The sequence below is a fragment of the Oncorhynchus gorbuscha genome, unplaced genomic scaffold (assembly GCF_021184085.1).
Source record: "Oncorhynchus gorbuscha isolate QuinsamMale2020 ecotype Even-year unplaced genomic scaffold, OgorEven_v1.0 Un_scaffold_3861, whole genome shotgun sequence".
In the NCBI taxonomy this organism is placed as follows: Eukaryota; Metazoa; Chordata; class Actinopteri; order Salmoniformes; family Salmonidae; genus Oncorhynchus; species Oncorhynchus gorbuscha.
The window spans coordinates 14686-27990 of NW_025748007.1; the positions used below are offsets into that span (position 1 = coordinate 14686).

The 13305-nt window shown below is 45.6% G+C and overlaps 2 protein-coding genes across 2 annotated transcripts; both read left to right on the forward strand.

Annotated features, from left to right (window-relative positions):
- Positions 1–3891, forward strand: LOC124028217 (zinc finger protein 782-like). Its single transcript, XM_046340331.1, has 4 exons — positions 1–346; positions 3017–3161; positions 3528–3777; positions 3870–3891. Exons 1-4 carry the CDS (start codon positions 338–340, stop codon positions 3889–3891), a joined length of 426 nt encoding a protein of 141 aa, XP_046196287.1. The 5' UTR covers positions 1–337.
- Positions 3892–9002: 5111 nt separating this feature from the next.
- LOC124028218 (protein krueppel-like) lies at positions 9003–10316 on the forward strand. Its single transcript, XM_046340332.1, has 2 exons — positions 9003–9031; positions 9344–10316. Exon 2 carries the CDS (start codon positions 9493–9495, stop codon positions 9883–9885), a length of 393 nt encoding a protein of 130 aa, XP_046196288.1. The 5' UTR covers positions 9003–9031; positions 9344–9492; the 3' UTR covers positions 9886–10316.
- The last annotated feature ends 2989 nt before the right edge of the window (positions 10317–13305 follow it).

Genomic DNA, 13305 nt, shown 5'->3' on the forward strand with positions numbered 1-13305 from the left:
TGACCGAAGAAGAATATCCCGGAAGTAGGTGGATGCGGGCGCTAGTTGGATAGCTACTTCACTTCAAAATACGGATTAAAATATGTCCATATACCATTTCTGATACGGTTGTGATTGGCATAGACATTATGTAAAAATAAATAAAAAAACATTATGTAACTGTAACGAGCTAGACGCGAGGAGGCACAAAACAACTTTTGGTAATTTAGCTTGTTTAGCTAACAAGTTAGCTGTCAAATAGTTTCCACGACAACTGTTCCCGACCCCCCGTTCTGAGGTGACGTATTGTTTCTCCAAACCACAAAAGTCTACAGAAGAACTGTTGGGTCGATTCACAATGGATGAGGTGAGAACGCGCCCATCTAGTAACACACGTTCGCTCGGTAGCCAGCTGGTTTGTTGTCATAGCAAATGTTAGTGGCTAGTTATCGTGGAATGAAAGGCAAAGCGGTCAGTCGATCCCTGTGTTATTGCTCCATCTAATGATCGTTATATTCCACTACAGTAGGTAATGGTAGTAAATGCAATCTTTAGAGGTCTGTCAGATTCATAATATAGGCCGCAGATTTATCCCTGACTAAAGACCACGTGACCTGGCCAGGAAAACTCTGGGCCTTGTTTCCGGCCGCAGATTTATCCCTGACTAAAGACCACGTGACCTGGCCAGGAAAACTCTGGGCCTTGTTTCCGGCCGCAGATTTATCCCTGACTAAAGACCACGTGACCTGGCCAGAAACTCTGGGCTTTGTTTCCGGATCAGATCGTATTGGCCTGTTCCAAGTGGCACCCGATTCCCTATATAGTGCACTGCTTTTGACCAAGGTCCATAGGACTGAAGTATTGTCCTATATAGTTATTTGTGACGGATACATTCTCAGGGTAAAACTCATGGCCGTAGTAGTATAATATGATACATTGTCAGGGTAAAACTCATGGCCGTAGTAGTATAATATGATACATTGTCAGGGTAAAACTCATGGCCGTAGTAGTATAATATGATACATTCTCAGGGTAAAACTCATGGCCGTAGTAGTATAATATGATACATTCTCAGGGTAAAACTCATGGTAGTAGTAGTATAATATGATACATTCTCAGGGTAAAACTCATGGTAGTAGTAGTAGTATAATATGATACATTCTCAGGGTAAAACTCATGGCCGTAGTAGTATAATATGATACATTCTCAGGGTAAAACTCATGGCCGTAGTAGTATAATATGATACATTCTCAGGGTAAAACTCATGGCCGTAGTAGTATAATATGATACATTGTCAGGGTAAAACTCATGGTAGTAGTAGTAGTATATGATACATTCTCAGGGTAAAACTCATGCCGTAGTAGTAGTATATGATACATTCTCAGGGTAAAACTCATGGTAGTAGTAGTATATATGATACATTCTCAGGGTAAAACTCATGGCCGTAGTAGTATAATATGATACATTCTCAGGGTAAAACTCATGGCCGTAGTAGTATAATATGATACATTCTCAGGGTAAAACTCATGGCCGTAGTAGTATAATATGATACATTCTCAGGGTAAAACTCATGGCCGTAGTAGTATAATATGATACATTGTCAGGGTAAAACTCATGGTAGTAGTAGTAGTATATGATACATTCTCAGGGTAAAACTCATGGTAGTAGTAGTATAATATGATACATTCTCAGGGTAAAACTCATGGCCGTAGTAGTATAATATGATACATTCTCAGGGTAAAACTCATGGCCGTAGTAGTATATGATACATTCTCAGGGTAAAACTCATGGTAGTAGTAGTCATATGATACATTCTCAGGGTAAAACTCATGGCCGTAGTAGTATAATATGATACATTGTCAGGGTAAAACTCATGGTAGTAGTAGTAGTATATGATACATTCTCAGGGTAAAACTCATGGTAGTAGTAGTATAATATGATACATTCTCAGGGTAAAACTAATGGCCGTAGTAGTATAATATGATACATTGTCAGGGTAAAACTCATGGCCGTAGTAGTAGTATAATATGATACATTGTCAGGGTAAAACTCATGGCCGTAGTAGTATAATATGATACATTCTCAGGGTAAAACTCATGGTAGTAGTAGTAGTATAATATGATACATTCTCAGGGTAAAACTCATGGCCGTAGTAGTATAATATGATACATTGTCAGGGTAAAAGTAGTAGTATAATATGATACATTCTCAGGGTAAAACTCATGGTAGTAGTAGTAGTATATGATACATTCTCAGGGTAAAACTCATGGCCGTAGTAGTATAATATGATACATTGTCAGGGTAAAACTCATGGCCGTAGTAGTAGTATATGATACATTGTCAGGGTAAAACTCATGGCCGTAGTAGTAGTATATGATACATTGTCAGGGTAAAACTCATGGCCGTAGTAGTAGTATATGATACATTCTCAGGGTAAAACTCATGGTAGTAGTAGTATAATATGATACATTCTCAGGGTAAAACTCATGGCCGTAGTAGTAGTATATGATACATTGTCAGGGTAAAACTCATGGTAGTAGTAGTATAATATGATACATTCTCAGGGTAAAACTCATGGTAGTAGTATAATATGATACAGTGTAGTTAACGTCAGACATCCCTCTGTTCCATCATTGTATCTGTGGCAGATCGCCTAGCAGTCACAAGCATTGGGACAGTCACTCGTTGAATTTTATTTATTTTATTTCTATTTCACTAGGCAAGTCAGTTAAAGAACAAATTCTTATTTACAATGACAGCCTACACCGACCAAACCCAGACGACGCTGGGATAATTGTGCACCGCCCTGTGGTACTCCCGATCACAGCTGGTTGTGATACAGCCTGGATTCGAACCAGGGTGTCCGTAGTGCCTGAGACCGCTGCGCCACTCGGGAGCCACTTGGAATCCCCGAGCCGACCTGGTGAATCTGTTGATGTGCCCTCGAGCAAGGCACTTAACCTAATTGCTCCTGTAAATTGCTCTGGATAAGAGTGTCTGTTAAATGACTAAAATGTAATTTAAACGTTTATTGTAGGACGGTGATGGCAGATCCAGCCTGTCTAACTCGTGTCCCACTCGACCTAAACCCACACAGTCACCAGTTCCTGTCAGGAACCACAGGAACCAGAGAACACTGCAGGGCCCCAAGCTGCTAGAAGTTGACTGGGATTCTCTTTTTAGTAAGTTGGAATAGTTTGGGAATGTTTTGAATTGGAATTTTTTGGGATAGAATAGAAAATGACTTATCGTTGAATGATTTACGTTCATCTAACTCTGTGTTCTTCAATCCTGGTCCTGGGGACCCAAAGGAAGCACATTTGAGTTTTTGCCCCACCACTCACACACTTTCAACTCATCAACTCATCATCAACCCTTGATTTGAATCAGGTGTTTTAGTGCTAGGGCAAAAAAAACTCAAAATGTGCAACCATTTGGGTCCCTGGGACCAGGATTGAGAAACGCTGATCTAACCCAGATGTGTTGAATTCATGTATTTCCACCAATAGTACTAATGAGTTATAACATTAGTTTTATCATTCACACAGAAGAGAGACAACCTCCACCAGGAGCAGCTAAACAACACCTGGAGAATCAGCAGAAACCCAAGACATTTCATGCCTGTCCAGTGTGTGGAAGACACTGCCAAAAGTTATCCATCCTGCAGATCCACATGAGAATCCACACGGGAGAGAAGCCGTACCCCTGCCCCGACTGTGGCAAGAAGTTCGCTCACCTGGGAGCCATGAGACGACACCACCTCACACACACGGGAGAGAAGCCTTACTCCTGCTCTGTGTGGGAAGAGTTTCACCCAATCAGGACATCTGAAAGAGCACCAACAGTCTCACTCCGGAGAGAAGCACCACTGTCTGATCTGTCTGAAACAGTATATCAGAGCAGAAGATCTGAAGATTCACCACAGAGTTCACACGGGAGAAAGGCCCTACCGCTGTGCAGAGTGTGGCAAAGAGCTACATCAGGTCAAAGAATCTCCGGGCTCACAAGCTGACTCACCAGAGGACAGGAGGTGGTGGTAAAAGTGACAGGGAGATGGCAGCTACTATCCAGGGTGAGTTGGGAGATCATTTATTAATAATAAACAATGCATAAAGGACTGTGGGTGTCCCGAACAGAGTGAGCCAAGACTTGGACTAAGAAGATCTTTTAATGGAGAATCTCCATTGAGAATGCTTGTTAGTAGGCCCATTGAGAATGCGGCACTAGGCCCATTGAGAATGCTTGTTAGTCCGGCACTAGGCCCATTGAGAATGCTTGTTAGTCCGGCACTAGGCCCATTGAGAATGCTTGTTAGTCAGGCAATGGGCCCTTATGCTTGTTAGTCCGGCACTAGGCCCATTGAGAATGCTTGTTAGTCCGGCACTGCCCATTGAGAATGCTTGTTAGTCCGGCACTAGGCCCATTGAGAATGCTTGTTAGTCCGGCACACTGAGAAGGCCCATTGAAGAATAGGCATTGAGAATGCTTGTTAGTCCGGCACTAGGCCCATTGAGAATGCTTGTTAGTCCGGCACTAGGCCCATTGAGAATGCTTGTTAGTCCGGCACTAGGCCCATTGAGAATGCTTGTTAGTCCGGCACTAGGCCCATTGAGAATGCTTGTTAGTCCGGCACTAGGCCCATTGAGAATGCTTGTTAGTCCGGCACTAGGCCCATTGAGAATGCTTGTTAGTCCGGCACTAGGCCCATTGAGAATGCTTGTTAGTCCGGCACTAGGCCCATTGAGAATGCTTGTTAGTCCGGCACTAGGCCCATTGAGAATGCTTGTTAGTCCGGCACTAGGCCCATTGTGTGTCTGGGAAACTGTCCCAGGAGTTTTCCTGACCTGATTATGATTAATTCTACATTTAGACTAAAAGATGCCTGTACATCAATAGCTGTGTCATAAATTAACAAGATATGCTTTGTCTTTCTCTCTGCCTGCCAGTGAAAGTGAAGGAGGAGGAAGAAGAGGAAGAGGTTGGTGGTTTCATCAATGCCGAAGGAGAGGAGGAAGAGGAGGTTGGTGGTTTCATTAATGCTGACGGAGAGGAAGTTGGCTGAGTTTCCTGATCTCAGTAAGTAGAGGCAGAATGGTGACACAATCAATTGTATTGGTTGTGTTCCAATTGACACCCTATTCCTTTTTATAGTGCATTTATTTTTGACCAGAGCCCTGTGGGGAATAGGGTGCCATTTTGGACATCGTCGACCTAGATCCCTTGTTTGGCTTATTTACCCCGCAATTATTTAACTCACTAATTATCTCCACAGGAGAGTCCGTAATACCAACCCTATCTCCATACAGGAGAGAGTCCTGTCCATGGCTCTGGTAGTCTCATTATAACCAAAAATACCAACCAGTGAGAGTTAAAATTATGTTTTAGAATGACATCCCCAGGAGGTAAAAATATTTTGTGAAAACTATAGTGGTCCTAAAACGAAAACTTGAGGAACACCGAAAATTTAGGGCCAACATATCTACAAATTCTATCTTTGGGAGGGGCAGAAACAGTTTAACCAGCGGTGAGATGTGAGACTCTGCTGTAGTTCGAAGCGTCTCAGACCCGTAACAGGAGGAGGAGAGACCAGAGAAGGTTCAAGGCGTCTCAGACCCTGTAACAGGAGGAGGAGAGACCAGAGAAGGTTGCCGGCGTCTCAGACCCCGTAACAGGAGGAGAGACCAGAGAAGGTTCGGCCTCCAGACCCCGTAACAGGAGGAGTAGAGACCAGAGAAGGCTCGGCCTCTGACCGGTTGTTTAATGGGGAAAACCGGTTGAATGAGCGTCACGGTTGAGCATGCCAACAGCATTTCCTTCCAGAAGCCATGGGAAAGTTGTCTGGTTGCGGGAACCGTGCGAAGGGATTTATACTCCTATCTGCACTTACTGGTGGCACAGACGCCTGTTTCATCCTTTCCTACACTGAAATTACCCTCTGCCTCACGATGGCATCTGAAGCTGGGCTTGCAACACAGCTATCCTCACCATAAGGCGATCGTTGTCCTGTATATTATGAGTACAGCGACTGCAATTAGAAGGCATCATGTTAATGTTACTACTGAGCTTCGGCTGGTGGAGGTCCTGTAGAATCACGTCAGAGAAAGCGTCCGGGGTTGAAAAGTTGAATGGGGGAAAAAAATTGTGAGGACAAAACTAAGACGTTGGTAAATTTGTTAAATGCAAAGTTTTAATTAAATGGTTAATGAAAGTAAAACAAAAATGCAACAAAAGTTATATATAACCCATAATACCCAACCTCTCTAGCTGGTAGGCATAATAACAACCTCTCTACAGGAGGTCCTGGTAGTCTCATTATAACCCATAATAACAACCTCTCTACAGGAGTCTGGTAGTCTCAACAAAAATGGTTATATATAACCCATAATAACAACCTCTCTACAGGAGTCCTGGTAGTCTCATTATAACCCATAATAACAACCTCTCTACAGGAGTCCTGGTAGTCTCATTATAACCCATAATAACAACCTCTCTACAGGAGTCCTGGTAGTCTCATTATAACCCATAATAACAACTGGTATTCTCATTATAACCCATAAGCCAGAAGGGTCCTGGTATTCTCATTATAACCCAACCTCTCTAGGAGTCCTGGTAGTCTCAACCTCTCTACAGGAGGAGTCCTGGTAGTCTCATTTATAACCCATAATACCAACCTCTCTCTACAGGAGTCCTGGTAGTCTCATTATAACCCATAATACCAACTCTCTCTACTGGTAGTCTCATTATAACCCATAATACCAGCCTCTCTCTACAGTCCTGGTAGTCTCATTATAACCCATATACCTCTCTCTACCCTGGTATAATACCAACCCTCTCTACAGGAGTCCTGGTAGTCTCATTATAACCCATTCTCATCTCATAACCCATAATACCAACCTCTCTACAGGAGTCCTGGTAGTCTCATTATAACCCATAATACCTCTCTCTACAGGAGTCCTGTAGTCTCATTATAACCCATAGTCTCATTATAACCCCCATAAGTCCTGGTAGTCTCAACCACTAATGCCAACCTATCTCTACAGGAGTCCTGGTAGTCTCATTATAACCCATAATACCAACTCTCTACAGGAGTCCTGGTAGTCTCATTATAACCCATAATACCAACCCATCTCTACAGGAGTCCTGGTAGTCTCATTATAACCCATAATACCAACCCTCTCTACAGGAGTCCTGGTAGTCTCATTATAACCCATAATACCAACCTCTCTACAGGAGTCCTGGTAGTCTCATTATAACCCATAATACCACCTCTCTCTCTGGGGTCCTGGTAGTCTACTTGTAGTATCATTATAGTCCTGGTACCCATAATACCAACCAACCTCATTTATAACCCTACCAACCTATGGAGTCCTGGTAGTCTCATTTATAACCCATAATACCAACCTCTCTCTACAGGAGTCCTGTAACCCATGACTCTGGTAGTGAAGGAGTATCAAGCCCATAATACCAACCTCTCCCCTGACTCTGGTAGTGAAGGAGGAAGTCACACACCAACAAGGTGGGAGACAATAATGACCAACATTTTATGAGATTAAATGTATTTATTTTAAAGGCCACACATGGAACCTAATGTAAAGATTTCAGGTCTTGAACCTAATGTAAAGACTTCAGGTCCTTGAACCTAATGTAAAGACTTCAGGTCTTGGGCCTCATGTAAAAGCTTTCCAGGTCTGGGCCTAATGTAAAGCTTTCAGGTCTTGAACCTAATGTAAAGCTTTTCAGGTATTGAACCCTAATGTAAGCTTTTTCAGGTCTTGAACCTGTCTTGAAACAGGTCTTGAACCTAATGTAAAGCTTTCAGGTCTTGAACCTCATGTAAAGCTTTCAGGTATTGAACCTAATGTAAAGCTTTCAGGTCTTGAACCTAATGTAAAGCTTTCAGGTCTTGAACCTAATGTAAAGCTTTCAGGTCTTGAACCTAATGTAAAGCTTTCAGGTCTTGAACCTAATGTAAAGCTTTCAGGTCTTGAACCTAATGTAAAGCTTTCAGGTCTTGAACCTCATGTAAAGCTTTCAGGTCTTGAACCTAATGTAAAGCTTTCAGGTCTTGAACCTCATGTAAAGCTTTCAGGTCTTGAACCTAATGTAAAGCTTTCAGGTCTTGAACCTAATGTAAAGCTTTCAGGTCTGGAACCTAATGTAAAGCTTTCAGGTATTGAACTTAATGTAAAGCTTTATTGTATTGTGTTTATGAATAGAGTTCTGACATGGTTCATGATGATGTTCTGTATTCATTGTAGGATCCTGGTCACCAATCCAGCACCAAAGCTGTAGAGTCCCAGGGTCCCGATCCAAGACATGAGGAGGACATCACTCAAACACCTGGGATGAACATTCATATTGTAGAAGAGGGGAAGGAGGAAGTGAAAGAGGAGGATGAAGTTGGTGGTTTTATCAATTCTGAAGGAGAAGAATTTGACTGGGATTCTGTTCAACATAGTAAGTGGAGGCAGAACACGGACTGTTCTTTAGTTGACTGGGGTTCTGTTCAACATAGTAAGTGGAGGCAAAACTCTGACTGTTCTTTAGTTGACTGGGGTTCTGTTCAACATAGTAAGTGGAGGTAGAACTCTGTTCTTTAGTTGACTGAGGTTCTGTTCAACATAGTAAGTGGAGGCAGAACTCTGTTCTTTAGTTGACTGGGGTTCTGTTCAACATAGTAAGTGGAGGCAGAACTCTGTTCTTTAGTTGACTGGGATTCTGTTCAACATAGTAAGTGGAGGTAGAACTCTGACTGTTCTTTAGTTGACTGGGGTTCTGTTCAACATAGTAAGTGGAGGCAGAACTCTGTTCTTTAGTTGACTGGGGTTCTGTTCAACATAGTAAGTGGAGGCAGAACTCTGTTCTTTAGTTGACTGGGATTCTGTTCAACATAGTAAGTGGAGGCAGAACTCTGTTCTTTAGTTGACTGGGATTCTGTTCAACATAGTAAGTGGAGGCAGAACTCTGTTCTTTAGTTGACTGGGGTTCTGTTCAACATAGTAAGTGGAGGCAGAACTCTGTTCTTTAGTTGACTGGGATTCTGTTCAACATAGTAAGTGGAGGCAGAACTCTGTTCTTTAGTTGACTGAGGTTCTGTTCAACATAGTAAGTGGAGGTAGAACTCTTGACTGTTCTTTAGTTGACTGGGGTTCTGTTCAACATAGTAAGTGGAGGTAGAACTCTGTTCTTTAGTTGACTGGGGTTCTGTTCAGCCCATCTCCTATGAAGTGCACTACTTGTTGACCAGGGTCCTGGACAAAGTGGATGCACTTGATAGAGAATAAGGTACCATTTTTGGATACGGACTGTGAATGAATGTCGACTTGCTCGCCTCAATACCTAACCCACTCTGTTATTCACACAGGAGAGAGCCCGGACTGTGGCTTAGACAGCAAAGCGAATCCCGCCACATCAGAACATCCTGAACACCAGGAGAGTCACAAGACGAAGACGTCTCACTGCTGCTCGGTGTGTGGCAGAGAGTGCTACAAGCTCTCGGTACTGCAGATCCACATGAGAATCCACACGGGAGAGAAGCCGTACCCCTGCCCCGACTGTGGCAAGAAGTTCGCTCACCTGGGAGCCATGAGACGACACCTCCTCACACACACGGGAGAGAAGCCTTACTCCTGCTCTGTGTGTGGGAAGAGTTTCACCCAATCAGGACATCTGAGGGAGCACCAGCAGTCTCACAGTGGAGAGAAGCCTCACCTGTGTCTGGTCTGTGGGAGAGGCTTCTCTAGAGCGTCAGACCTCCGGATCCACCACAGAGTTCACACAGGGGAGAGGCCGTACAGCTGTGACTACTGTGGGAAGAGATACGGCCGCTGTCAGAAGCTACGGGCTCACCAACGGACACACCACAGTGACAGGACGCACGCTGATACTGGAGAGGAGACGGAGTGAATGACCACGAGGCTTTGAACATAAGACGTGATAAGCTTAGTATTCCTACAGGTGATGTTAGCCGGCTGGACAACAACGATGATACACGTTGATCGTCATCAGACAGAGGAACAATACACTCCATTGGAATAGACATGGTTCTAGAATCCACCTAAGCACCCAGTTCTGATGGAGAGATGAAATAATCAGTGCTGTCCAGTTTATTGAACTTGAACCAGAGAAAATGAACCCCAAAAGATGGTCGCGAGACGGTGTTCTAAATTGGAATCGTGGAATGCTTGTTCTCTGTCCACCACATCCTGTGTGAGGAACCCAGTTGAAATAATTGTTTAAAATAATAATAATAATGTTGATGTAATAATTGGATAACATCCCAAATAATGTTGAGAGAGAGAGAGAGAGAGAGAGAGAGAGAGAGAGAGAGAGAGAGAGAGAGAGAGAGAGAGAGAGAGAGAGAGAGAGAGAGAGAGAGAGAGAGAGAGAGAGAGAGAGAGAGAGAGAGAGAGAGAGAGAGAGAGAGAGAGAGAGAGAGAGAGAGAGAGAGAGAGAGAGAGAGAGCGAGCTGTGGCTCCATCCATGCTGTCATTCAGGTCATTACGCCGCTATAAGATAGTAAACAAAGGTGTGTCATGGTGGTGTTAATAAATAGGTTACAAAAACCTACCTAACTTTTTAATCTATTTAAAAATAAAAACAAGTTTCTGTTTTCTGTACCATTTTATGCCAACTCTTGCCCTCCAGTGGGTGATAATAGGTGCCCTCCAGTGGGGTGGAGGACGGCCAACCTGTTAGAATTATAGGATGCTCCAGATTCTCCGTCTGTCTTGAAATAGTTTATCATCTGGTAGGAGTGACCTGCTATCGGAGGTATTCATGTGTGTGGAGAATGGGTGTAGTATTCTCTGAATACTATACGCTGCAACTCCCCAACGGGCTCGAGAGGCGAAGGTCGCCCAAGCTGCACTTCTTCACACCCGCGCTTAACCCGGAAGCTGCACCAATGTTTCAGAGGAAACACCGTTCAACTGGCACCAAAGTCAGCCTGCAGACGCCCAGCCCGCCACAAGGAGTCAGCCCCGCCACAAGGAGTCAGCCCACAAGGTCAGCCCGCCACAAGGAGTCAGCCTGCAGGCGCCAGCCCACCACAAGGAGTCAGCCCGCCACAAGGAGTCAGCCCGCCACAAGAGTCAGCCCGCCACAAGAGTCAGCCTGCAGGCGCCCAGCCCACCACAAGAGTCAGCCCGCCACAAGGAGTCAGCCCGCCACAAGGAGTCAGCCCGCCACAAGGAGTCAGCCCGCCACAAGGAGTCAGCCCGCCACAAGGAGTCAGCCCGCCACAAGGAGTCAGCCCGCCACAAGGAGTCAGCCCACCACAAGGAGTCAGCCTGCAGGCGCCAGCCCACCACAAGGAGTCAGCCCGCACAAGGAGTCAGCCCGCCACAAGGAGTCAGCCTGCAGGCGTCCAGCCCACCACAAGGAGTCAGCCCGCCACAAGGAGTCAGCCCGCCACAAGGAGTCAGCCCGCCACAAGGAGTCAGCCTGCAGGCGCCCAGCCCACCACAAGGAGTCAGCCCGCCACAAGGAGTCAGCCCGCCACAAGGAGTCAGCCTGCAGGCGCCCAGCCCACCACAAGGAGTCAGCCCGCCACAAGTGAGTCAGCCCGCCACAAGGAGTCAGCCCGCCACAAGGAGTCAGCCCGCCACAAGGAGTCAGCCCGCCACAAGGAGTCAGCCCACCACAAGGAGTCAGCCTGCAGGCGCCCAGCCCACCACAAGGAGTCAGCCGCCACAAGGAGTCAGCCCGCCACAAGGAGTCAGCTCCGCCACAAGGAGTCAGCCCGCCACAAGGAGTCAGCCCGCCACAAGGAGTCAGCCCGCCACAAGGAGTCAGCCCGCCACAAGGAGTCAGCCCTACAGGCGCCCAGCCCACCACAGGGAGTCAGCCCACCACAAGGAGTCAGCCCGCCACAAGGAGTCAGCCCGCCACAAGGAGTCAGCCCGCCACAAGGAGTCAGCCCGCCACAAGGAGTCAGCTCGCCACAAGGAGTCAGCTCGCCACAAGGAGTCAGCTCGCCACAAGGAGTCAGCTCGCCACAAGGAGTCAGCTCGCCACAAGGAGTCAGCTCGCCACAAGGAGTCAGCTCGCCACAAGGAGTCAGCTCGCCACAAGGAGTCAGCTCGCCACAAGGAGTCAGCTCGCCACAAGGAGTCAGCCCGCCACAAGGAGTCAGCCTACATGCGCCCAGCCCACCACAAGGAGTCAGCCTGCCACAAGGAGTGGGATCGAACCCCAGGCTGTAGTGATGCCGCAACACTACGATGCAACGCCTCCCAGCACATTTGGGTGTGTAAGTGAATGTAATTGTCGACCAGTTAGCCAAAATAGTTTTGAAATTAGATATAATTGATATTAATGTTCCACTGGGTAGAGATGAAGCCAAATGTAAGATCAGAGCCATTCTGATAGATGTGTGTCGGAAGAGATGGGACTCTGAGCCCAAGGGCCGGTGTTTTATATGCCCTCCACAGAAAGGTCAGTGGACCAAGGTTCAAAGGTCAGATTAGGAAGGAAGAGGTGGTGATTGTGTTTAGGACATTGAACTCATCATTACATCTGGTTAGCAGCGTGTGAATGGTTTGTGGGGTAGGCCGTCATTGTAAATAAGAATTTGTTCTTAACTAACTTGCCTAGTAAAATGAAGTTTAAATTAAAAAATATATATTTTGAAACAAGATTCCAGCAGGTTGTAAGGGGCCCCCTTGTATTTGCCTGCCTTCTCACTCTTGTACACTAGGTGGCGTTAATGCACCGGGTAGTTTAGTCATGCAGAAGAATCATACCCGGAAGTACGGTGATGCAGTAACGCAGACAGTCGGCTTATTTACCTTTCTTCAAAACAGTCTAGCGAGCTAGTTACTGTTAAAATGGCAACATATAGATTTCTGCATGTATTGCCTTCGTTAAGATGGCTGGTTAGGTTTCAAATCGTTTAACGACCAGTAAATTGTTCAACTGACGTGAGTGACCTCGAGCTGATGTGAACGCAAAAGAACAACCATCAATAACATGTCGGCAGAATTCACTCTTCCCGGTTCTGACCGACCCGCAATGGACGAGGTAAGACACGGGACGGACGAATGCCCGTTAGCTAGCCAGCCAAATCTAATAACATTGTCCTAGCCCGAATGCCTCACATGACATGAATGGTACAAGCTTTGTCTCAAATCGGGTTGTGAACACTCCATTGCTGTAATTGCAAGACGATGCGTACAGAGTTGCAGTAACAGCACAGACCGGTTATGCTCAGTCGTCTGAAAACTGATTTGATTGTAGTTGTTCATGTTACAAAGTATCAAGCTAGCGGTTTGTTTCCTGCTGCTGTTCAGTCAGTCTGTAGTCGCAACTTTGACACCATGCCAC